Source organism: Ixodes scapularis, unplaced genomic scaffold, assembly GCF_016920785.2.
Source record: "Ixodes scapularis isolate PalLabHiFi unplaced genomic scaffold, ASM1692078v2 PGA_scaffold10__122_contigs__length_95168666, whole genome shotgun sequence".
NCBI classification, from domain to species: Eukaryota; Metazoa; Arthropoda; class Arachnida; order Ixodida; family Ixodidae; genus Ixodes; species Ixodes scapularis.
Genome location: NW_024609836.1, coordinates 19,625,256 through 19,649,835, shown reverse-complemented (window position 1 = coordinate 19,649,835; position 24,580 = coordinate 19,625,256). Strand labels below are relative to the sequence as shown.

The window sequence follows — 24,580 nt, the reverse complement described above, 5'->3', positions numbered from 1 at the left end:
CTCTACGCATTTGAGAAGGCATGCAAATCCTTGAAATGCTCGAGTTTGGCACACGCCACACAGATCGCAACAACAAAATGGTGGACGAAATTACGTCAGTGAAAACACCCTATAACACACGTAATCACTGTGATAAGGAGGGGGGTGAGCTTTGTGTTGATCACAAGAATGCCAATGAAGCCCATACACCGCAAATAAACTGCATGAGCTGCACACCAACCACCGCTCGCGTTACCTCTCATAAAAGCTCAAAGTATCGCCGACACGCGATAGCTCGCAGAAAAAAAGTTGCAGCGCTGTCGAAGGACTCGCCAACTTGCTCCCGAAACGCATGTCGTACTACACCTACAATCGCAAGCACAACACCCCCTCCCCCCCCCCCCCCCCCCCCCCCCCCTCCTTTTTTTTTTTTCACTATGTTTTGGAGTTGGGGCTTTTTCGATTTCGCCAGCTGCAAACACGCAGCCTGATTTGCTCGCATTGAAACTAGCGCTTTCGATGTCACACAAACGCGTTTGGCGTGCGGGTCGTCCTTTCACCGAGACAAGCAATTTAATTGGGCGGGCGGACACCATTCTCTTCCTCAACCTCCTCACATCGGCGAAACTCGAAAAACAACTTTGCGCGTTCGCTTGTTCCGCGTTTTTCCCCACGTGTCTAGGGTCAAAAGGTTCTTCTGCCTGCCTTGCGATAAGAAAGCGAATATGCTGTAGTGCATTTTGGCTGTACGCGCCACGTACGCGCAGTCGACCATTCCGAGCAATAAACTCCTGCGTCGTTGTCAAGATAGCACGCTAACATGACGATAGTCGAAACTTTCAGTGCACTCGTGTCAAAGAACAGGGGGTCTTATGATTTTTCGAAGCCATCTCGAGTAAGTGCGTTATTATTACTTCAATTTTGTCATTTAAGCGAGTTCGGTGAGGTTTTCTCCTCCGTCGTCTGCTAGTTTGTACCTCGTGGCGGCAGGATCGTACGATTGTCATCACCATCATCACTCCCGTCTGTCTTGTTTAATCTTTCATTCTTTTTACGGTGCCGGCATTCTAGCGCGATGCCAAATATGCCGCATAATCAAATGGTCCGAAACACTGCGATTGATGCGAAATCACTCTTCACCTTGTGATTTTATTAACGCGGAAGTTTGACCACCGTCCAAGATGCTCAAGACCATCTTTGGTAGATCCACGACCATTTACGTGAGTGGGGTGAACCAATTGGGTGAACTCGTCCATATGCGCCGGGCGCTCGCCGTATTTGGGAAGAGGGGAAAAAGAAATTGCAGATCACGACAAACAGTGGCTTGTATCAGTCGAGGGAACGAGACGTGCGTTTTGGCGACCCCAGCAGTCTGTCTCTCCCTTGTTCACAGAAACTTCAAAAGTTCGTTAGTGGCTGCAACCGGTAAAAGGAAATCGTTAAAAAAAGAAAAAAAAAAAAGGGGTTGCTGGCGTTTGTTCGAAAATTTATGATTTTATTCGCCGGCATTACAAAGCAAGCTTAATGACGGGCGTGTTATTATACCGCCAATTGTCGGTTAAGCGTGCCAAAAAAATACAATAAAATAAAGGTTTTTAGCATTAACATGCCTAAAGCACAACTCCACGTAGCTTCAGCGTTTTTTCTGCTTGGAGCGCACGCTGAAAAGCTCTCTGCGCTGAGTCGGAGCGTCTGGATAGAAGATGCTGACCATGTGGCGCTCTCCGGAATGCCTGCATGCACAACCGTACCTGTCGCGAGCCGTCCAATTGTCCTTTCTTACGCCCACTGGCTCCGACTCGAAATTTGCGCATATCACGGCGGACAGCACAATACGTCTTCCAACGAAACGCGACGTGCTGCAAGAAGTGGCCGTGCAAACACCACGTGTTTTGCACGACCGATCTAAATTTGAGGAATAAACCGAGGATGAAACGACTTACCTGAGAGCAGCTGGGGATTCGAAGGCAGAGGAGGAGGGTACGTACGGCTGTTTGTTTTAAAGCACGAGCGTGTGCCGGCCTCGGTGGCGTGGCCCGTCAGCTGCGCTAACGCGGGCGGTACGTGTGGAGCGCTCTTCTAGCGGGTTCCGAGTTCCCGCCTGGTAGGATCCGCCTCCTTCCTCGATAAAAGTCGCTATCTCCCTTCGCATCCGGCGCTCTTGAAGCAAAAAGGAGAGGTTGCTTCGAAAGCTGTCTGGTGAGCATCATGGAAAGATCATCACCCGGCACCTCAGAGTCTTCTCTCATTCTAAAGGATAGCCTAAGCGGTGAACCTGCCAAGTATGGATCGGTGAGTGATTGTGGGGAGCTTGTGACGAGGTCAAACGTCATTGATGTCCCTCGGGCGCTTCTAGGAGCCACGGCCAAGAGCTCTCCTTAATTTCCATTTTGGAAGTCTGTCAGTATTTTAAATGCTAGTCCGGAAGTTTTGAACATGTGAAGAGCTGTGTGCGGAGCTGCTTTTATGAGAAACAGTGCAGCTGTACGACTGATAGCCTCCGTACACATTGTAGTCTGCTCGAAGGGATCTGTCTAACTCTTGCAGTATGTTTTTATATATGTTAATACCAACAGTGTAGCACACAGAGAGAGATGAGTAGTCAGGATTGGTGAATCGACTTAGTGCAGCTGGCTTCGGAAGTTATTGCGGGGTGCTTTGGCAACAGTTGACGGAAATTCTGAGAATGGAATAACCGTGGTTTCCTGCATGCGATCGAGCTGTACTCATAGTTTACATGTACATCCTTTTCTGTTGTACCTGTGTCCATGCTCTTTTGTCACATTATTCAAGCTGATGGAAAAGGAAGAGTTTAGCAGTGTTTGAGGAGAAAGAAGTCGGCTCACTGTCTTCCTTTACAATATATTATTAAAGTATTTAATGTTTAAAGGGGTACTCCGCCGATTTTTGAGCTACCTCAACTAACTATATTTTCTGACTTCCCGGCCTTTACCCTTTCTGGTATGCTATTTAGTATCGTGAAATTCATAATAGTTATTGCGAAATCAGCAAATGAAAATGATGCAAAAACAAACATTCAAATATACCCGCTCTTTTCAGGGCCATGATGTCAGTGGAAGGTTAGCTTACCAGTCGGGCGAGCAGTCTAAAAAATAGAATATGCCAATCATTTGTTCCGTGCTGGAGCGCGGGGTCTGAAGCGAGCTTCCAAAGCATTCATTTGACACCATGAAACTGCTTCGAATCAGTTGGGAACAAATTCTACAGTCCAAAGAGTGAACCCCTGCACTTCCAATGACGTCACTTTTTCGTTGTTGCCAATAGAAACTTTCAGTTTGAAAAACACGGTGAGGACCAAAATTGTAAATTCAATAACTTTGTGAAAAAAAATTATTTTGACCTAATATTTGGGATACTATTTTGGCGATGTTGTTTGGCGAGTTTAGCAAAATTTCAAGCAAATCGGGGACCATGAAAAAATCAGCCAAGTAAAAATGGAAAAAAAAAAAAAAAAAGCTTTGAGTTGTTTTTGCAGCAGTTCTTCCAGTATCCAAACTTTAGCTTGAATTTTACTCCTCTATTTGCTCTGAGTTGAAGAGCAGTGTTACAAATTGTTTCAACTTCCACATTCAATGCAAGAAAATGGTTACAAAAGTTCTACACTTTTTAGGCTCACACTACCTATCGTAGATAACCCCTAGGCACAACTACAATTGTAGTAAAGCAGCAAGTGTCGAACTTTGGACAGAGTGACACCTCTTCTGAAGTAACACTTTTATTTGTTTGCGCACGCATTTAACTTGGGCCGGGAGCAAGACACGATAAGGAGGCCATAGCGGCCACAGGCTGCTCGCGAGACATCCTGTTATTCGTCCGAAACCTCGCATTGCACAGGTGTAGGCTGTCCCGCACGCTTCCAACCAGGCTCATCCATTTCTCGGCTGAATATAGCAGGGATTGTTCTCGCGCTCGTTGACTGTGCAAGTGCAAAGCTGGCAGGTTTGCTCTTGGAGCTGCGAGGATGCGCTGTTCTTTGTTTTCTTGTTTTCAAGCTACACGCAAGTTGCTGTTGGTTCTGTTTGTTAAGGGATCACACTCTCAATAAACGATAAAAGCGTGCACAAAAAAATGCAACATCGTTAAGAAATAAAGAAAAAAGGCGATTAGTTAATGCCTCTTTAAATAGATAAATCGACCATAGAATGCTCAAAAATGGTTCCACTCGGGTGAAGTTCTCGGTGCGAAGGAGTCGATGTAAGCTGACGTTTCACAGTGAGGTGTGCCAACATTAAAATGGTGATAGACACATTGAGATATCATTTGAGGGGTAAAGAAATAGTTTGTTTTTTAGTAAAGCTTCAGAATTATCAGTTTTGTAAAAAAGGCACAAACGTCAATGTAGGTAGGCTTCCTACCTACCATGACGTTTTGTCGTCTGGTGCGCCTGGAACGCGCAGCCAAAGCACGACTGGGCCGGAGACCGGACGCCTGAAAGACACACCCTGCTGTTCTCACTAGTGCTGTACGAAACGGTGTTCCTGGAACACCTTTCCAGGAACACTTAGAAGGAAGGAAGGAATGCCGCCGTTCGATTTTGCATCGGTGGAACTAAAACGAGAACTCGTGACATTTTTACTGGAACTGAAAAAGGAACAGCATTCCTTTTTTTCGTCCAGTTGTGTAATTTTCATTTTATTTCTAAGAGGGAAATTCTAAACGTATAAAAGCAATATTTTTACGAAGAGCAGGATCTCAATAACTTTTTGGTTATTTATCCTAGGGTTTATTTTGTGTGGTCCTCGCTTGGTAACAGTGGGGTGCAGGAGAGATAGTGGACATTGATTCTTTTTCACTGCCTGAGACTGCGTACAAAAAGCAAAACTTTTAGTCGAAGGAAATGAGGGACGTTTCAAACTCAGCTACTTTCTTTGCTTCCACGAATCGTCATGTACCCAGAAATCTAAGGCCGACTACAGCCATCACTGAACTTCCATAAAGAGACCTACAGTTAAAACAAAGGAACAGGTTATCAGACATCGAACACACCCTTGTATCCCGAACATACTCAAAAAGTAACCTTTATTCCTTCTCCCCTTGTTCCCCACCTTCAAACTGCATAACGAATCCAGCCTTCACAAAGAAGTTTTCATAGTTTTTAAGACTGACCTTCCCAAAGCCCAACAAGGTAGAGGGGCTTAGGGCGTTAAACTGGTATCGCATTCACTAGGCAAAAGTGACTCCCACTTGGCTGCCGCCATGTTGTATTATTTTGACCACTAGACAGATGACCATATTAAATCCTGAGACTTTTACGCAAAATTCAGCCAAAATTTGTATTGCGATCGCCGTAAAAAACATGCTAAGCTATTTTTTCAGTAATGTAAAACCCAGAGATCAGTGTCTAGCTCCGAAAAAAACCCAAAACACAGCACCGTGGCTGACGGCATCTAGCAGAGGCATTGCGAAGCTGCCAGAGTTTTTGTCGTAAAAACACATTTTGGACTTAAAACAAACGAAACATAACTTATTTCGTCGGTATTGCTATTAAACATCAATAAGTACTTCATCAAAAATCAAGATGTAAAACTATAAGGCTACGTGTAGAGTGCTCAAAAATGTGCAACATGGCAGCGGCCAATTGGAGGTCACTTTAAGGCACTCCACCTTGTTGCGAAAGCCCTACCGTCTTCTTCACTTGCTCGTCTTGCGGACAGCTTCGAGACGTGGCTCGTCTGAATCGCTCACCACAAACAAGAATATAATTAAAATCTGATATTTTTAAAGGTGATATATCAACAAATGAAACCCTGCTCCCACTTGTTTTCTTCTCCTGGTGCCCTTCCATCACAACATTCGAATTCATATATTTCCATTTATTAAAATAAATAAAAAAAAATTTTTTTTTTTTTTTTTTTTGACGGTTACGTTACATTAGCAAAATGCCGGTGTAACGTATAGACCTTTTTCGCAAGGACGCCGCTATCTTGAATTGTCGTCACTTCCAGTATGGGCGAAAACATTGTTTTGCTGTCGCCACCCCCAATATTTTACATTTGGGACATAAACGTAACCGTCACACATTCTCGTTTTGCCTCCCCTCTATTTTTTTACTGTTTGCGGGTTGAAACGTTCTGATATTTTTTCGTCGCCCATACCAGATATGCCTACTTGGCGGTCGGGTGCGAGAGTAAGCGGAAAAGGTCTATACGTAACAATACATTCCCTCTTTTTAACTGTAACGGGAACAAGTTCCTTTTTCACATATGAAACTTGTAACGGAAACGTGTTCCAAAAATCAGAAGGAACGAGAAACAATCTCTTGCTCTTTTTTTTGAAGAATGTGTACAACACTGGTTCTCACTCTGGTAATGGCTATATTGGTACGATAATTATAGCGCCAGAGTCGCCGCCGGGAACCTTTCTTCCATCATTCTCCCTTCCAGTTAATTCGCTCCTTAAAATTCTGTAAGTTACGAGTAAGTTTCGAAAACTGCTCAGTCAGTCCGCTCTACAGGCCACCTGACTCTCGGGCAGAGTTCATTGACTGCCTAACAGAAAGTCTAAATCAGGGGTGGCCAGGCTGACTCGGCCTAAGAGCTGCAAACAAAACCACGAATCGTCCAAGAGCCGTATGGGGGGGGGGGGGGGCTTGGGCGGGGCGGGGCGGGGCGGGGCGGGGCGGGGCGGGGCGGGGCGGGGCGGGGCGGGGCGGGGCGGGGCGGGGCGGGGCGGGGCGGGGCGGGGCGGGGCGGGGCGGGGCGGGGCGGGGCGGGGCGGGGCGGGGCGGGGCGGGGCGGGGCGGGGCGGGGCGGGGCGGGGCGGGGGCAGGGCGGGGGCAGGGGCAGGGGCAGGGGACAGGGCAAAGGCAAACTTTTGTCCAGAGCAATAAACGAAACTCGAACTATGTTCAATCTATCCGAGTCAAAAGCAGTCCAACTGTATGTAAGGTAGCAGTAGCGCAAGACTACCTAACCGCAACCTGTCTTTCAATTTAAAACGTGTTACATTTCTCTTTTTGGGGAAGTGCTCATGTGACCGGGAGGGAGGCAAGGGAGTGGGGGGGATAGGGGAGGGAGCCGCGAGTCACACTTTGACACGCAAAGAGCCGCATGCGGCTCGCCACCGCAGCTTGGCCACTCTTGGTCTAGATGGTATACAATTGAAGTTCTCTAAGATACCTGTCTTATTAGCGGGAGATGTTAATTATTTTGGTAGCAACTGGGCAGCAAATGAGGTCTCTAGCAATTGTGCAAACAAGAGAATGGTTGAAGGTTCTTCAAATGGCAAGTTATTTCTGGGCAAATTGTCAAATCTCCAACGCGTGGTGATGATCATTGTGTAGAAAACCCGAGACTGTGGTAAAAGCAGGGAAACATGGTCGAAGAAGAAAGACAGGGGAAAAGAATGTCTTAAACTCAGCTACTGCGTTTATTTCCTCAATGTCTTATATATCTACAACCTAACCACCGACCACCGACGTCATAAGGTCCAACCTTTGTTATCTATACAATCCTACCCACACTGGTCTTCACCTCAACCGTAAGCGGTGACCTCAATCCCAAACTGAAAGCTGAAAACGGAAAGCTAGATTAATTTTTTTTACAACTCGTCCCGAGTTACTGATAAAATAAGTGACTATCGTGTTGTATATGATATGTTTGTCTTCTGAATTGAAAAATGTGACTGTTTAGGGAAACAAATTTTTGATTATAAGAGCGCAAACGTTTTTGATGTCAAGGGTGTCCATATTTTCTAGCTCTTTTCTGAGTGGGTTTGATAAGCGCTCAGTGAATGAAAATTGGGTGTTCAGGAACGAGGAATCAGACTGCCTGTAGTTCTGTAGAAGACATAGCACCTAGGCTCTTTTTGCTTTATAATTAAAATAAAATTAAGCATACGAAAGTGTTTATAGGGTCCTGCGAAGAACCCTGGCAAGGAACATGACTGGGCCCCTTATCATACACATTTCTTGTGCTTCAAGAAAGAGAGTAAAGAAGCCAAGCAAAATATTTTTGATGTTGATGTCTTAAAAATGTTAAGGTCTGACTTGAAGAAATTTTGGAGGGTTGTAAACCCACATCCTGCAAGTGTACTTACACACTTGAGTACTGATTGCTCTTTACTTAGTGATTCCCAATTGGCTGATCAGTGTCACAAGCATTGTTGCGGTGTTTTTACTGAGGAGGATACCCTTTTAGACTCGGGTACATTACAAACGTCTGTTCAAAAGCAATATGAATGGTATAGTCATTTCTTGCCATAGGGTGAAATGTGCCATTGATTGCTTGCCTACTAGCTCTAGTTCTGGTCTGGATGGCATGTGCACTAAGTTATCACAACTTACCAAAGAATTATCTGTCCCTTTTCTACGAAAGTGGTTGCAACAATTCATCTCCACAGGTGGATCGCCAGATGATTGAAAAATGTCCATATTATTTGTTTCTAAGCCGAGGGATAAAAACGCTGTTGATAATTACAGACCCATCTTGCTTACTTGGGTTTCATGCAAACACCTAGAACATATTATATTGTTGCGAATTATGACCTACTTTACTTCCCATCAAGTTCTTTTTACTAGCCAGCGTGGCTTTCAGCTTGGTCGTTTGTGTGAGACACAGTTTGAGTTGGTAGCTGATCTTCATAATTCTGTTGACTCGTCTAAACCAGAGCCGTATATGTAGAGAGTTTGGTCAATGGGAGGCGCGGGCAGAGCCAGGGCGTGCGGCAGACTCGGAAAGAGGGCTTGACATGCTCCCTTGACCAACCAGAAGCCGAAAAGGATCGCCTAGCGGTAGTAGCGAGAAAGAGTTCTGATCAAAGGTCTATGTTCGTACATGGTTTTAATAAGCGCGTAAGAGTGAAGTGTAGTAACTCTTCGTGGTTGAAAATAGGGTGCACGTGTTGTTTTGATCATGATCATGCAGAAAGATGTAAGAAACGAATGCGCCGCTTAACTCTGTTTTGCGCGGACAGAGTGTTACCGCTCGGACGGCAGATTCCCGGCCCTCGGCGCTTGGCGTACGGATTATGTCGATCGTTCCGCTAGTCGCACTCTTCCACCATCATCTTGGATGACCGTGATTGAAACATCACGTGTACCATATTTTCAGCCATAGAGAGTTACTCCAATGCAGTTATCAGGTTTGTTTCTCATGACCACTGCCAGGGTATTATTTCCGGCTTCTGGTTGGTCACATTCGAATTTCTGAAGACGCCCTAAAACACACCCAGCCCGCTTTCGGCCAATGGCGCCTCCGCATTTGTCTCCTATACTTCCCAACGAATGGCCAAACTCTCTACATATACGGCTCTGGTCTAAACCTACAGATAATATTTTTATTAATTTTGCGAAGGAATTTTACGGCACTCCCCATCACTGGGTAATGCATAAATCAGTGACGGGACTGCTGTTCCATTTGTGCCAAAGTATGCCAAAGTGCTTACCCTGCTACATCCTGCTACTTTTTACCAAAATGTTAGGAATTTGCACCAGCATTGTGCCAAAACTTAATTTCACTTTATTAATACTGAAAATATAATAGCTTCACTACCCGTCCAGATTGTTTCGATAGGCTTATGCGAGTTTTAAGAACTTTTGATTGTTGCCTCAAATAACACACTATTCTATTGCATTTTGTATCAAGGATGAAAAGTACTCAGAAGTTTCGCAATAATTGTTATGTGTGGTCTTTTTTGGCAGGTTAGTCTTGTTGAGTGCGCTTCTCACTACGCACTAGTGTACTGCAGAGAGGCGACAACAGCGGAGTAGGCACCACAATACAACTTCGGCTTCTATATATGATACCTGTTTCCAGTTCGAGATAAGCAAGGATACTTCGGTATTGCAGGAAGTTATATATGCACTCTTCTGTAGGTTTATCTGTTATGCCAACTCTTTCGTTTAGTTATCACTTTTATAAAGGTGTGAGTAAATTAGAACTAAATTGGCAGGAGCAATGCCTGGACGCTTGGGAAGAACCTCAACTAGTTCAGCGGAATGGTTTTCAAGAAGGCATATTAATAACTCACATGCCAAATTTTGTTATGACATTCTTCATAACTGTAATTAATGTTCATATTCAAATGTCAAGGGCTTTATCTTTATCTGAATTATAATTTGAAGTTTTATTACAACCTCTACAACTTGAAGGAAACATTAATTTAGGTGCTCGAAATTATTGTATTGTAACATTTCGGTGAAACTCTGTGCTTAAGAACTCCACCAATTTTTTCGTAGTCTTCGATTTTGCTGGAATTTGACAGACCACACCAATAACCCTTTCTCAAATGATAACCAATATATTTTATAAAAATAAAATTTTTCCGCAAAGTTATTGAATGTTAAGTTACGCCGGCCGCGAGGGTTCCAGGAGGCGAATCTTTACTGCCAACAAGAAAAAATCCCTACTTCTTCCTACCCGTGTATGTCACTGGCAAGCAGGCGGACGAGCACTGCAGGCAGCCGGGAAGTGGCTTTTCGGGTGCCAGCGATCGAGATTATTTTTTCATGGCTTCAGGATTAAAAGTTCCTTTGCAATGGGTAGCAATCTGCTCCACGGTAAATTGTAGGAACAGTGCCAGAAAAAGCTTCTTTTTTACCCTTGGTTTTGTGGGAGAAACAAATGTGCTTCCTGGCAGCAGTGGAGGCCAGCCGCGTCAAGGAGCTTTCGCGCGAGCTGTGTGCCGAGAGAACTAGTGTCACATGGAACACACTCTCTTATGCTCGGAGTACTTTATGGCCGTGTGCTGCAAGTTGAGTATCCTTCTACAGCTGGAACAGCTTCAAGAGAGGCAAGTGCAGACTCGAGCCGGCTGTGGCCACTACAATATTCGTCCAAACAGGAGCGCTAACAATATTGTGAAAAAAAGTGAGGTGCAGTCAGATTTGTTGTTCACAATTGCCCCAAGTTTTTTTGTTTTTTTTAGAAATATTACATATTTTTGTACATCGAATCTAGCTCTGTGGCTACTGTCGGAGTTCCACTCATGCGGCCGGTCGGTTGAAGACGAGAAGTGAAACGTCTAAACAAAGTTCAAGTCCGAGTTCAGCATGACTTTCGACGCACTGTTCTTTGTGTCTGGTATTACAGAGGTTTAGGGAGAAGGTGTTGAGGCTCAATTCAGCTCCATTAATATACGATAAAGCTATTGCCTTGTTTGTCGAATGGGTGGCGTACAATTTTCTCACAGAAGAGGTGGTGGAAATGTCTTTATTTTATTCTATTGTGGACAAATATTATGTAGGACTGAAAAGTTATTAAAACTATGAATCTACAGCTGTTGGAGGCTGTTCGAAACCCAATCGTAATTAACAAAAATATTATATAGAATTACCCCCTTCCCATGTGCACTCTCAGATTAATGTTTGAGTGTGTTAAACTCAAATCCGGCAGTAAAAAAGAAACAAGAAAAAAAAAAATGGTATGGGTTGCATATGCTCGAGCACACAGGTGGCTGCTGGCTCGTAAAAAGATTGTGCACCACTTATTATGGACACTGAAATGCTTGGTTCAGCATCCTTTTAAGCACCAAGGAGCATAGGCATACTACAAGGGTAGTTACAACTGCGACAGTAACTTTTCTAAACAAATTTTTAAAAAACAAATGGCACGTTCCTTGAGGTAAGACGAGCACATGGGGCAGCTGTACCCACATTCTGAATTCTCCGTGGTGCTTAGCTAATTTTTCAAAAAATGTATTGCGCGACTCTCTGACCTTTTTTCGTCAGCAATACTGCTAGCTTCTGATAGTAGGAGAACGGATTTGCTAGCGATTTCACAAAACTAGGGAGCGACGGCTTGAGCGTACCGAGTTGTAAAAACAGTTTTCTGAAAATCCCAATTGCTTCCGGTTTTTTAGTTTTTACAAATATAGATTATTATCAACTTGAGATAGTTTGAACGCCCATTTTCTCGTTGTTAGACGCGAGAAAGGCGGGCGCGGGCATACCCTATTGAAGTCACAGCAGATCATGCTGTCCTTCATCAGTCATCTTGTTACCGTGTCTGGTGCTTCTCCACATAACTAAGCACAAGTTCTGTGTTTGAGGGAACCGCTCCTGCTGTGCAAGCACCGCTCACAAAGGCTTGCATGTAACTGACAAGGCAAAGTAGTTGGACAGGTCAACACATTAATCTTAATATTTGAAATGATATGAATGAAAATTAAGTGTGCGCTCACGCTCCACAATTTAATTTTGGCTGCTCCGAGAGCTGCTCGTCGCTGACTCTGGTCGCTGTCGCTCGTCTCGTCGCTCACTAAGTCGCTTACATGCGATTCGATCTTCAAGGCCTCTCGTTCTCACTCCCCGTAAGGTCATTTTCCTGGAAGGCACTCGGTCCAGTGCCTTTTCTCTTTTTCGTATACCATATTTTCCGGGCTATAGTCCGCACCCAGTGTATGTCCGCAGGGGCGAATTTGGGGTCAAAAATAAAAGTTTTTGCTTAGCTAGTCCACACACGGTGCATAGTCTGCATTTGGGGCTTAGTCGACACGAAAATCTTCTCATACACGGCACACCCTGACAAATGTCTGCTTTCTTAGTTCACAAAGAAGCTTGTATCGTACAGAAATAATCATTAACATACTCTTTTATTCACAAGATTCGTTATGTTTGCTCATAATGAACGATCTTGAAAAACAAAATTCCTGCATAGTCTGTACGCATAGATAATCCGCACAGCCCAAATTTTTAACTTATAAACATGTATAGTTTGCAGACTATAGCCCGGAAAATATGGTACATTAATGCCCTTCATTTCGGCGTCGAATCTTGCAGTCAACAGACGGTTTCCAAATATATCTCGCCAATTATATCTGACAGATAATGCTAAACCTCTTCAAAACAGAGCTGCTAGATTCATAGCTTGCGGTTATTCCCATTTTGCCAGTGTAACCAGTATAAGACCCATTACCTTTCCATGCAAGAAGGCACCTTGAATGCCATTTATTCGCAAGCTTTACCACAGTTCCTCGCATTGTAGAGTCTTTTCTACAGGCTGCTCACTATATATCGTCCCGTTTGGATCACCCCCTTAAAACTAATACCACTTTTGCACACACTAGTATACTGTAAACAACTTAATTTCTGTGAATTGCCTACAATTCTCAAAAAATAGGTCCCGCGAACAATTCCGGTAAAATGTAAGCACATTGGAATCTATATTGAGATCCCACCGCGTCGCAAAAATTAGAACCCGCGAATTATTCCAAAACTTCGGCTTTAACTTAAGTCACGAAATATTGAGCCTGCGAAAAATAAGTTGTTTACAGTATGTAAAACAGGGTGTTGAGCGACCGGGAAAACCATAAATGATCAGGGAATTGTCAGGGATATTGTCAAAAAGCCAGTCCAAATGCAAATGAGCCAGAAAAGCCATCAAGTGCCCTGAGCAAAGACTTGAGAACTTGGGGGCAGAAAAATAGGCAGTAAATTCTCCTTAGAGCGGAGCGCGGGCTCTGCTGACCCGATGTAGAGTGTGCTACTTGATGCAAAGGGAGCAGCCGACAAATCCAGTCTAAGCCTTTCCTTGCCTTGGATTGGATTGGATTGGATGGGATTAAGGGTGTTGCACTAGGCTAGATATGGTTTGAGCTACTAGATTTAGTAACAAATGGGAAAGCCGCTGACCCCAATCCAATAAGCCGAACGTATCTGAAAGTGTGCATCTGGCGGCCATGCGGTTATTCAGTTTTTGACATGTGTGGTTGAGTGTCGTGCTTTCATTGTGCTTCCGGAAGTGGCCTCTTCATTGACGATGTCGGCGGCAAGAAAGTGCTTGTTTAATCCAGAATGGACGAACTTGAATGTCTCGGAAAATGCAAGTTCAATTAAGCCCGTGCAAAATTATCCTTACACTGCTCAATGCTCAGTGTCTTGTGTTGTAATGGTCTTATATATCTAATCGCCTCTATAGTGGTCAGGGAATTTCACCAGAAATTGTCAGGGAAAACCCGGGAAAGTCGGGGAATTTCAAAATAATAATTTGCTAGACACCCTGTAAAAATTCACTTGTGGCCATTTCGAATTGAAACAACCTCTCCAAAGAAAGTTTTTCCATCAGTGATCACCTGTCCTTTGTTTCGGCTCTTGACCTGCTGCAGCTTGAATGGGTTGTAAAGTCCGATGTCAGCTGACCTGATTGTGCATTTTTTTTTTATGCATGTTTCTTTGTTCCTTTTTTGTGTTGCGTTTTCTCATGGCAGAATAGACCATTTTCTAAATTTAGTCTGGCCACTTTGATCATCATTATCATCATCTGGGGAACGACATCTGTGCCATACTAGTGGCAGCCTTCTAGTGACCCATGAAGAAAGAGGTTGAAGATGCTCCTAAGTGGACGATGCGAGTTTTTTTACATTCGAGGGGGTTGGTAGGATGCGACGCAGAAATCGAACACAAGAGCGTAGTGTTCATTCCTAACTCATATTCAGTCACTCCGCAAGCGGCACAGTATCGCCTCTAAACCCCTTTGGCTTATAGAATTTTATAGAGGCGTCTATGTGGGTTGGAGCTTCCTTCTGACCGGTTGTAGCTTTGTCACCATCAAAACTAAAAGTGATTGAGAAAGAACTGCAGAGTGAACACTTCTTCGCCTGCCGTTGACTTGCAAAAGTGACGGTGCCTGATAAAATAATACCGCCATTAGTATGGCAAGAATGATACTGCTATACGAGCCAGCAGATAGCACTGCATTTTGGGAAGGGTTTATTGCACTGAAAGAGTGTTTTGTATGTTTAGTTTTTTGGTTTTTTTTCGTTTCCTTATGTTTAGTTGTCTGCGTCCTACTGTCACAAATAAAAAAAATAAACTTGATGAATAAAACTTAAAATTATTGTTTAATGCGGCTAACTTCTCCCGAGAAACATAAAGCAACTGAGACCGTACATACCTTGACGACCGACTCAAGCAGCCATGCAAAGCTCTTTTTGGAAGCGGATGGGTATCTAGAAGTTTCTCAGCTTGAACAAACAACAATATTCTCGAGTCATTTGGAACATTCCAGTCATGCAAACAAAAGAAAGATAAAAAAAATGAAAGACGTTTACAATCCCCTGTAACGCCGAATTAGAGCGCAGCTGTTGAGGAGGAGAAGAGGAAGGTGCGGAGGGGAGACTGTGCCCCTCCTCTCCTGCTCGCCTCCCATTTAGGAGAAAATTTTCCGCTAAATTTGGCGGAGAGTTTTTCCCGCTAAATTTAGCTGGGAAATTTTTCTGCTAGATCTAGTGGGGAAATTTTTCCGCTAAATATAGCGGGGAATTTTTCTGATAATTTTGGCGGGGAAAATTTTCTGCTAAATTTAACGGGGAATTTTTTTCCGCTAAATTTAGCGGGGAAATTTTCCGCTAAATTTGGCGGGGAAATTGTTTCGCTAAATATAGCGGCGAATTTTTTCCACTAAATTTAGCGGGAAAAGTTTTCCGCTAAATTTAGCGAAAAAAGTTTTCCGCTAAATTTAGCGGGAAACATTTTCTGCTAAATTTAGCGGGAAACATTTTCTGCTAAATTTAGCGGGGAAATTTACCCATAACGCACCGCGCAATTACGCTGACGGCGACACTGCTCAAGCCGGAAACAGGTGCCTAAGAGCTGCGCTTTAAAAGGACAAGTGCTGGCTGGGATCAAACCCCAGACAGGGGTGTGGGAGTCGATCACGCTGCTAACTCAGCTATTCGCACGCAGCAGCATTGCGTTTTTCTTCTCTCTTTTGTGTATTTGTATAAGCGATTGTAATATGTCCCTCTATGTAATGCCTAACCTCTGAGGTACGTAATTAATTAAAAATAAATTAGCGTTGCTGCAAATTCCTGACATCTCGGGGAAATGTAGCAGGGTAAGCACTTAGGCACAGCTGGGAGTTCGGTGGCCAAGTGTGTGCTCGGAGGACATGGAGTGAAAGCGCGCACTGCAGAGCCGGGGGGGTTCAATCCCCCCCCCCCCCCCTGCCCGACCTAAATGAGCACTGCACCGGCATGCATCACTACTGCATGATGCACGTTAAGGGCCCCAGGCTAGCGGTGGTACACTTGAAGCTTATTGCAGTCTGTTATAACGAGCTTAGTCTGTATTACACTGGCTAAATTTCTCATCTTCGGACGCCCATTGAAGCTAACTTCTGGTTGTCTAAACGTGCACACAATACAAGGGAAATTTTAATTACCAGTAAAAATCAGGGAATTGTCAGGGAAATTGTCAAAAAGCGAGCCCTGTCAGGGAAAATGAGCTGGAAACACCATCAAGTGCCTAGAGCAAAGACTTGAGAACTTGGTGGCAGAAAAATAGGCAATAAATTCTGCTTATATAGAAGTGGGGGCTCTGCTCACCCGACGTAGAGTGTGCTACCCGATGGAAAGGGAACAGCCGACAAATCCAGTCCAACCCTTGGAATAAATTGAGGGCGCGACACTAGGCTAGATCCAGTTAGAGCTACTAGATTTAGTACAAATGGGAAAGCCTCAGACCCCAATCCAAGCATTAAGCCGAAAGTATCTGAAAGTGTGCATCTGGCGGCCATGCCGGCCATGCTGCCATTGGGTTATTGACGTGTGTGGTGTAGCGTTGTGGTTTCATCGTGTTTCTGGATGTGGCCTCGACGATGTCGGCGGCGAGAAAGTGGTTTAATCCGGACTGGACAAACCCAAACATTTCGGAATATGCAAGTGGGGATAAAGCCTGTGCAAAATGACCCTCACAATGCTCAATGCCTTGTGTTGTAATGGTCTTATTTAACTTCCTCTACAGTTGTCAGGGGATTTCACCTGAAATTGTTAGGGAAAACCTGGAAAAGTCAGGGAATTTCAAAATAATAATTTGCTAGACACCCTGAGCAGATGATTGCCAAATGTACCTGACAGATAATGCTGAATCTCTTCAAAACAGAGCTGCTAGTCATAGCTCGTGGCTATTCTCACTTCACCAGTGTAACCAATGCAAGACTACCTTTTCATGTAAGAAGGCACCTTGAATGTCATTTATTTGCAAACTCTGCCACAGTTCCTCACATTGTAGCTTTTCTGCAGGCGGTTCAATATATATTATATAGCTTGGATCGCCCCCTTAAAATTAGTCTAAAGTTTGCACAATTTCGACATCTTTTTGCAGGTAGAAGTGGCCAACAACCATGCGGGAGACACGCTGGCCTTGGCACCGCCCGACACCCGTGCTGCCGGCGACTTTGGCGCCGGTGGAGACATGGAGCTCGTGAGGAATGTCGGCGGTGCCTTGGCCGGCCCAAATGGCGCGGCATCGGAGTCCCCCAAGCGCTGCACGTGCGCAGCGGGTGGGCCCAAGTGCACCGAGTGCATTGCCATCGGCCGCGGCGCCGTCAAGGTGCAGATGGAGTCGTGGTCTCCGCAAAAGACGACAGTCTTTGGCGTGATCCTGGCGGCCTTTGTGATCTGGGCGGTGGTGTTCGGGGTCTGCCTCAGTGTCTTCAAGCTCTGACATATCCTGGCAGGAATGCACACGTGTCTGTGGCCTCTCGGGCTTTGTGTAACGTTGCTGTTCCTTCTTTCCATAAGACAAACGGATCGACATTGCCAAAACACTGTTCAGAACTGGGTTACGCCAGGTGTAGCGATACCCCAATCCTCCTAGTACATGCAGAAACATCTGGGACAATGCTTGAAAGACTGCTGACAAAGCCTTTTTCGAGTTACTTTTGCTGCTTTGTGTTCTGCGCATCTGGTGCCGCATATTTTCTAAACTCTTCGCAGATGGCCACCGTACACTTTGGCAGCTTGCCGCTGTGGTCGCTCTGTGTTTTTGCGGCTCTGTCAAATAGATACACGCATTAACTCGTGACTGTAGCAAGTTTCATTAGGCAACCTGTGAAAGTAGGCTGGAAAAGTGTTCAGCTGCAGTGTCTGATAACAGGCGAGGTAGGCATCTGCTCCATTGAATGGAGCAGATATGGAGAACAGAAAAGGAGACTCTTGACAGTATGGTTGCTGACAGACACGTCGTGACAGTTTCCTCGGTGTTGCGAGACGCGCTCAATTAATTATCTATCCGACGACAAAATACCATTTTCAGCCAAGAAATTAACTCTTTTTCGGGAGTCGTAGCCACCTTTGAATTCTGTGTGGTTAGTCCCCCACTCGGATTCTTTGGGGGATAATCCTCAACACAACTTTTTATCCCTAGGTTGATTAGAACTGGCCATTCTTTTCAGCTCGATAACTGCAAATCCACTTCCTTGGAAGGTTTTTTTGTAAATATCTTTGGCAAGGAAGTGTACTGCTCCAAGTTCCGTTGCATTCAGTTTCAAAGTCCCTCTTCCGGTAAGCCTCTTTTGACTCAAAACTCAAAGCACCGGTCACTGGAGGGAGTACTTTGTTCTGAAGACTGTGGTTGTCAAATTATTCGAAGACAGGGAATTGAAAACACTGAGGTATCATATTTTCTTTTAAGATCGCCCTTTTATATTCCTGAAGCTGATACCAAAGTACTAGTGGGTGGAACTGTCCCCGTGTTGCGACTAACACCAAAGAGTGCAATGGATAAAAGGTGTACTAATGCATCAAAGGCCAAACGGCACAGGCAGCATGTATAGCAAAAATGTCTGTTGAAGGGTGATGGCAGCTATAGCAGGATATGTATAGTTTGATTCTTGACCGGTTGGATCCGAGTGACAATTCATATTTTTTCTAGTCCAAATAGGGGGTATGCATGCCCCTGCAAAATATTGCTGTATGAAACGCTCGTGACTTTCAGGGGAGGCAACCTCATTGCACCGGCGGAGGGACGAATCTGGTGTTCTCTTATGCGGCACCTGGTTTCACATAGCAATTGTGTAAATGTATAAATGTGTGCTTTTTTCATTGAAATTTCTCGTGGAACTTGCGCTGCTATTAGGAGAACCTGAACTAGTTGATTCAGGTGTCGTATTTATATAGGTTCAGATGTCAGCACAATCTAAGGTGAAACTTTGGCTTTGACAAGTACTGATCATTTTAACGTAAAGTGTTCTTTGGCTAGTTCAGAATTTTGTGAAGCCTGATAGATGTGGCTGTGAAGATTGATGCTGATTGGGTAATGGGGAGGTCACGTGACCAGAGGAGCAGTCGAGGAAGAGTGAGGTAAAAGAGGAGAAGCTCGAGAGTATGGAAGGCTCTTGAAGATCGCCAGGATGATCTATCCGATTAGCGGAAGTATCACTTCATTCTCCATCAGATTAGCGGTTGTATCACTCCATTTCACCTTACGTGCGGACTCTACGAGCTATCCTAGCCAATCCCCGCTCTGTGGAGGTAGCCCGTGATATGCTTTTCACGCGTTACTTTGCCGCCTCTGCATGATCACATGACGCACGGCCTTGGATTGGCTCCGATGGCTCGTAGCATCTGCTGCACCCAGACGTAAATGGGAAACGGAGTATAGGAACAACTATCGAAGGAATTGTGTTGCATACGTGAAACTCGAATATTGCTAAACGTTTGTGATGCTAGAACATTTCACGTAAGCAACAGTTGCCTAGCAACTTGCCATACATTTTTCAATCTCAGATTCTGTTGTCTCTGTTTATTTCTCGTTGTGGCTCGTGCTGTTTGGTGCGATCATACATATTGTGCCCGCTGCTAGCGATTGGACAGGTGCAATTGCAGAGAAAGGATTTGCGGTGCAGCGATTCTCCAGAAATAAATCTCTTTCCCGAGACAGGGTGCTGGTCGTGTTGCTCAGTCTGCCCAAGCTGAGTGTCAAAGTGCCCCAATGACCTTTTGGAAGTGAGAACGGTTTATTCAAGCATCTTTTCTTCGTGGACTGAAAGAGTTGCCGGGCTTCAAGAATGGCGGCAACCCTATGATCCTTGCGCATCCCAGGTAGCCGAGACCTGTTGTTTCGGGGGGCAAAACAAAAGAGGGATTGTTTCATGTTTACATAGGCCTCAGTTCGACAAAGACCACTGCATAAAAGGTTGGAGAGGCGTGGCAAATTCTAGTAATGGGTGACATCCACCTCGTTAGGTTGTTAGTCTGTTGCAGTTGTCACTGATAATTTAGAGAACTATGCTCTGCCCCCTGCACATTTCTAACGGCACACTTTGTGTTCTATACTCGTCACTTCAAGAGAAAAAGCAAGTTTTGTGAATGGTTCATATGCTGAGGAAAGTAGTTTTTACAAGATTTAGTTGTGGGAGAAAACAACAATGCTTTTTGCATTTCGAAAGAAAAAAAGCTTGCGTTGCTCGATATAATTACTTCACATGCTAAACCAGAGTTAACCAGCCCTTTTAGACCGTTCTCACCAGCCAGTTTGGCTACCCCACTGCTGTTGCAATGCATCGAGGGCACTTGAGTCATTCTGCACGTGCGACAACCTCGCTGGAGCTCTACGCAGGCGAGGTTGTCGAGCTTTCACACTATGGCGGAATAGCATCACAATGTTCATGCGCACCTCTGAGTGTCGGGACACAACACTGTCCTGCCTTCGTTGTTCATTCATTGGGAAGGCAAAAACTGGTATTGTGCTATGACACCTAGGCTCACATGCTTTGCAGCCCTTCGCACAGCAGAAAGGCATTTTTGCTCATGCATTCCACGCTCCATGGGACGTCTAGCTTCATCGTCTGCTATAGGGAGTATTCACTGGCGGCCATAGCTGTGTGCGCGAAGGCTGAGCGCGTGCTGATGGCAAGCTTCGACAGTTCTTTTGCAACGTGCATTCTGCACCATCAAGAGTGCCGGTCTTAGCAGCCTATTGATGTGAGCTCGTTCTGAGCATGCGCTCTAAACAGCACCCACAAATATGGCGTCCAGTGAATACTCCCTATAGCAACAGGCACTTGGCGTGAGCGTCTGTTTTATTATCTGCTACGAAAACCACTGAAGCAGGCGATGGAGCAGATGATGTAGCAGACGATGGCGCTCATCCGGGCTACTTAGGGAGCGCTGGGTGAATCAACTAGTGAGGACGTTTAGAGGAGGAAATGTGCAGGCTTTGTGTTCCAAGTTGTATTGGCTCAGCTACGGCCGCCAGTGAATGCCACCTATTGCATGTGGTGAAAAACGAATGCATGTTTGATAGGCCAGTAATGTCAGGGATTCGCTCTAAGCGGTATTTGCGCAAAGTACAAAAAACCTTTGCATCACCCCTTAAACATGCTACAATATCTTTTAGTAGGGTACCGTACGTTGTTGGGCTAGTTGGTTCATCTTAGTAAAACATTTAAATTGCGCAAAAAAGACAAGGACAAGGAGTATACAGGACAGGCGCTTTCAACTATAGTCCGTTGCAACCTAAGAACGAAGGACGAGGGCAACACGGGCCGGGGAGGAGGAAGCAGACGGAACGCTAATGAGAGAAGGAGGTTTCCCCCTCTCTTCTCCAGCCTTCCGTCTGCTTCCTCCTCCCCAACCCATCTTACCCTTGCCCTTCGTTCTTGAGTTGCAACGGACTATAGTTTTATTCAGGAAAAGTAAACAGATATATACACATGACAGGCAAAGCAGCACCACGTAAAAGTTGATTAATTTTTTACCCGATCACTCAAAAACTGAAATTCATTACACTGAAGTACAATAGAAGTGTCGCTGACACATGTCGTCCCACTTTTTTTATGAAAAAAGCTTCCAATAGCTCTCGAGCGACCGCCTCACAGCTTCTTCCTAGTATCCTTATCTGCTGAAGTCGCGGAACACAGCCACACGTGTTGCAATGCATTGGCAAATGCGAGCCATATTTATTTTTTACTGATAATGTGTGCTCAAGTGCTCGGTCATTGATGCACTGCCCCGTCTGGCCGATGTATACCTTTTCACAGCTCGGTGGGATTTCGTAGACCGCACCCACTGTGCAATCCACGTAAGGGGTGACATGTTTCTTATCACACGGTGATTTTGCCTTCTTATCAGAAATGTGGGTGCGCAACCCAGCCAACTTCCTTGGGGCAGAGAACACAGCGGGAACATCGTACTTGCTTGCAACTTTCTTCAAATTGCGGGCAATCTTGTGGGTGTGTAGAACAACTTCTGGTCTTTTTGTTCTCTGCCTCGTTGGAACCTTTCTTTTCTTTTCAACCCCTTGTTTTCTGTGGCAGAGACCGCTATACAAAATATTAAGGGGTTGAAAAGAAAGGTTCCAACGAGGCAGAGAACAAAAAGACCATAAGTTATTCCATACATTCACAAGGTTGCCCGCAATCTGAAGAAAGTTGCAAGCAAATACAATGTTCCCGTTGTGTTCTCTGCCCCAAAGAAGTTGGTTGGGTTGTGCGCCCGCATTTCTGATGAGAAGGCAAAAGCACCGTGTGATAAGAAACATGTCACCCCTTAGGTGGATTGCACAGTGGGTGTGGTCTACGAAATCCCACTGAGTTGTGAAAAGGTATAGATCGGCCAGACGGGGCGGTGCATCAATGACCGAGCACGGGAGCACGCATTATCAGTAAAAAATAAATATGGCTCGCATTTGCCAATACATTGCAACACGTGTAGCTGTGTTCCGCAACTTCAGCAGATAAGGATACTAGGAAGCCGAGAGACGGTTGCTCGAGAGCTATTGGAAGCTTTCTTTATCAAAAAAAAAGTGGGACGACATGTATCAGCGACACTTTATTGTACTTCAGTGTAATGAATTTCAGTTTTTGAGTGATCGGGTAAAAAATTAATAAACTTTTACATGGTGCTGCTTTGCCTGTCGTGTGCATATATATGTTTACTTTTCCTGAATAAAACTAGTTGAAAGTTAGCGCCTGTCCTGTATACTTCTTGTCTTTGTCTTTTTTGCGCTATTTTATATGTTTTACTACAATATCTTCCTTGGTGCACGCTCGATTTACCCTACGCTGCTGCCCCATTATTTAGCCCATAACCTTTTTTAGTTTCGGAGAATTTCTGAACCTCAAGTGCATAATTGTTGTCTTCAAATTACATTTGCGGGCTTCAAAATCAAGTTTCTAGCCACAAGCAAAATGGGAACAAAATCTTAAAAATAATTCACTGCTGCCAATGGCAGCGACAACTGGCATCTGCTGCGAACCGTCACGTGATTTTTGACATTGTGGTAATATATTATGTTTTTAAAAGATTAATTATATATAAAAACAGTAACTAAGGCAGTTCTTGAGCCTGGGGAACCGGCGATCACGGTGTCAAGTGTAGAATCGGTGCCATCGGGGGCATCGTAAGCTGTAAAGCGAAAATTAAACAGCGGACAACAGACGCATTTTATGGGCAGCTGCAGCCCGCCGAGGAACTTGAAGATCGGCGTTGCAGGGGCAGTGCAAAATCGAGTCCAGGCGTCGACGGGACACTTTGCGAAAACCCTCTACCTTAAAAAAGAGACTTTGGCTTCAATCGTTGCAGGAACAACCACGGCCAGAGACAACAGTGGGTTGGTGGAATGCAGCGACTGTGGAAGATGGGTGTTTTTGGATAAAATGCCCTTTAAATCGCTGAAAGAAACTGAAGCAGTGCAATACGTCTGCACGCTGCGCACAAAGGTTAAGGCTACCCAAAAGGTGCTAACGCAGGCTGTGAAATGCAAACGCGAAGAGACAGAACTCCGCGCAGTGCTTCAAGAGGAGATCTATGCGAGAAAACAGATGGAGGCAGAATTGAGAGAAAATCTGGAAGAAGAGAAAACAGCAACGAGGAAAGCAAAGACAGAAACCACGAAAGAAAGAGCCAAGAGGGAAGAAGGAGAAAGATGCCTTGCAGAGGAGAGATTAAGGTGAATTGGGAGATTGAAGCGCACTTGGAACAGATGTGTAGCCCAAACAAAGACGACCAAGAAGAAGTACCCAGAGCCAAAGAACTGAAACAAAGGGATGCAGCGACAATGCCAGCGGGGCAGCGTGGGTCGGGGGCAAAAGCAGCAGGAGGAGGGCGAAGAAACCTTCCCCAGACTCAAGAACAGCAGCCAAAACCTGCTACAGAAAGAGGTAACAAAGAGAACCGATAAACAGGTCAAGACACTAGAGGGTGTGATCCTGGTAGGTGACTCAAATATGAGGGGGCTAAAACTACTACTCCTGGACAGGCTGAACTGGGACTGCAGGGTAAAAGTAACTGCCTTGTCAGGAGTGAAAATGCAGGGCATAATGGAAGCTGCAGTAATCCGACGCCCCCAAACACCGGAGTGGCCTCAACAATGTTCTGAATAAAGAAGACCCAAGCGAAACTGCAAGGAGCACAATGAAACGAGTGGAAAGGTGGCTCGAGCAATCCCCAACAAGCCGCTTTTTCCTCTGCTCGGTCCCCTTCACCAAAGCGAGAGGTGTGGAGGTGGCGGCCAACATAGCTGCCGTAAACAAAGCCCCTATGCGGGAATGCAGGAACCTGGGCCAAAGAGTGGAGTCTGTCAACACATACTGGATGCTGCGAGGCCTGCCAGCCAGGGCAATGGACGGCATCCGTTGCACGCCAGAGGCAGCCCAGGCAGTTGGCGAGGTGCTGGCCCAGTGAGTAACAGCTTTTTTTGAGAAGGAGCTGGGCACGCAGGGAGAAGCCCTCCATCTGGTCCAGAAGCTGTGCCAGCTCTTCAAGCAATCAAGAGGGAACCAGCTGAAGCCACAAGCCAGGGGCTACTTCTACAAACATGCAACCAGCAGAAATAAAAAAGGTGAAACACGAACAGACCATCGGAAGGAACAACGATGTACAGTCTCTTCTAGCATGCTCAAGAAAAGAAAAGAAAAGA

At 45.1% G+C, this 24,580-nt stretch overlaps 1 protein-coding gene across 3 annotated transcripts; it reads left to right on the top strand.

Annotated features, from left to right (window-relative positions):
• The first annotated feature begins 732 nt into the window (after positions 1-732).
• LOC120835957 lies at positions 733-19,603 on the top strand. 3 transcript variants are annotated; one of them, XM_040218125.3, is made up of 2 exons: positions 733-874; positions 17,042-19,603. In XM_040218125.3, the coding sequence occupies exons 1-2, from the start codon at positions 800-802 to the stop codon at positions 17,381-17,383; spliced, it is 417 nt and encodes a 138-aa protein (XP_040074059.1). In that variant the 5' UTR covers positions 733-799; the 3' UTR covers positions 17,384-19,603. The 3 variants fall into 3 exon arrangements, with proteins under 3 accessions (XP_040074059.1, XP_040074060.1, XP_040074058.1); XM_040218126.2 differs by lacking the exon at positions 733-874 and adding an exon at positions 981-1,199; XM_040218124.3 differs by lacking the exon at positions 733-874 and adding an exon at positions 1,649-2,271.
• Positions 19,604-24,580: the final 4,977 nt, after the last annotated feature.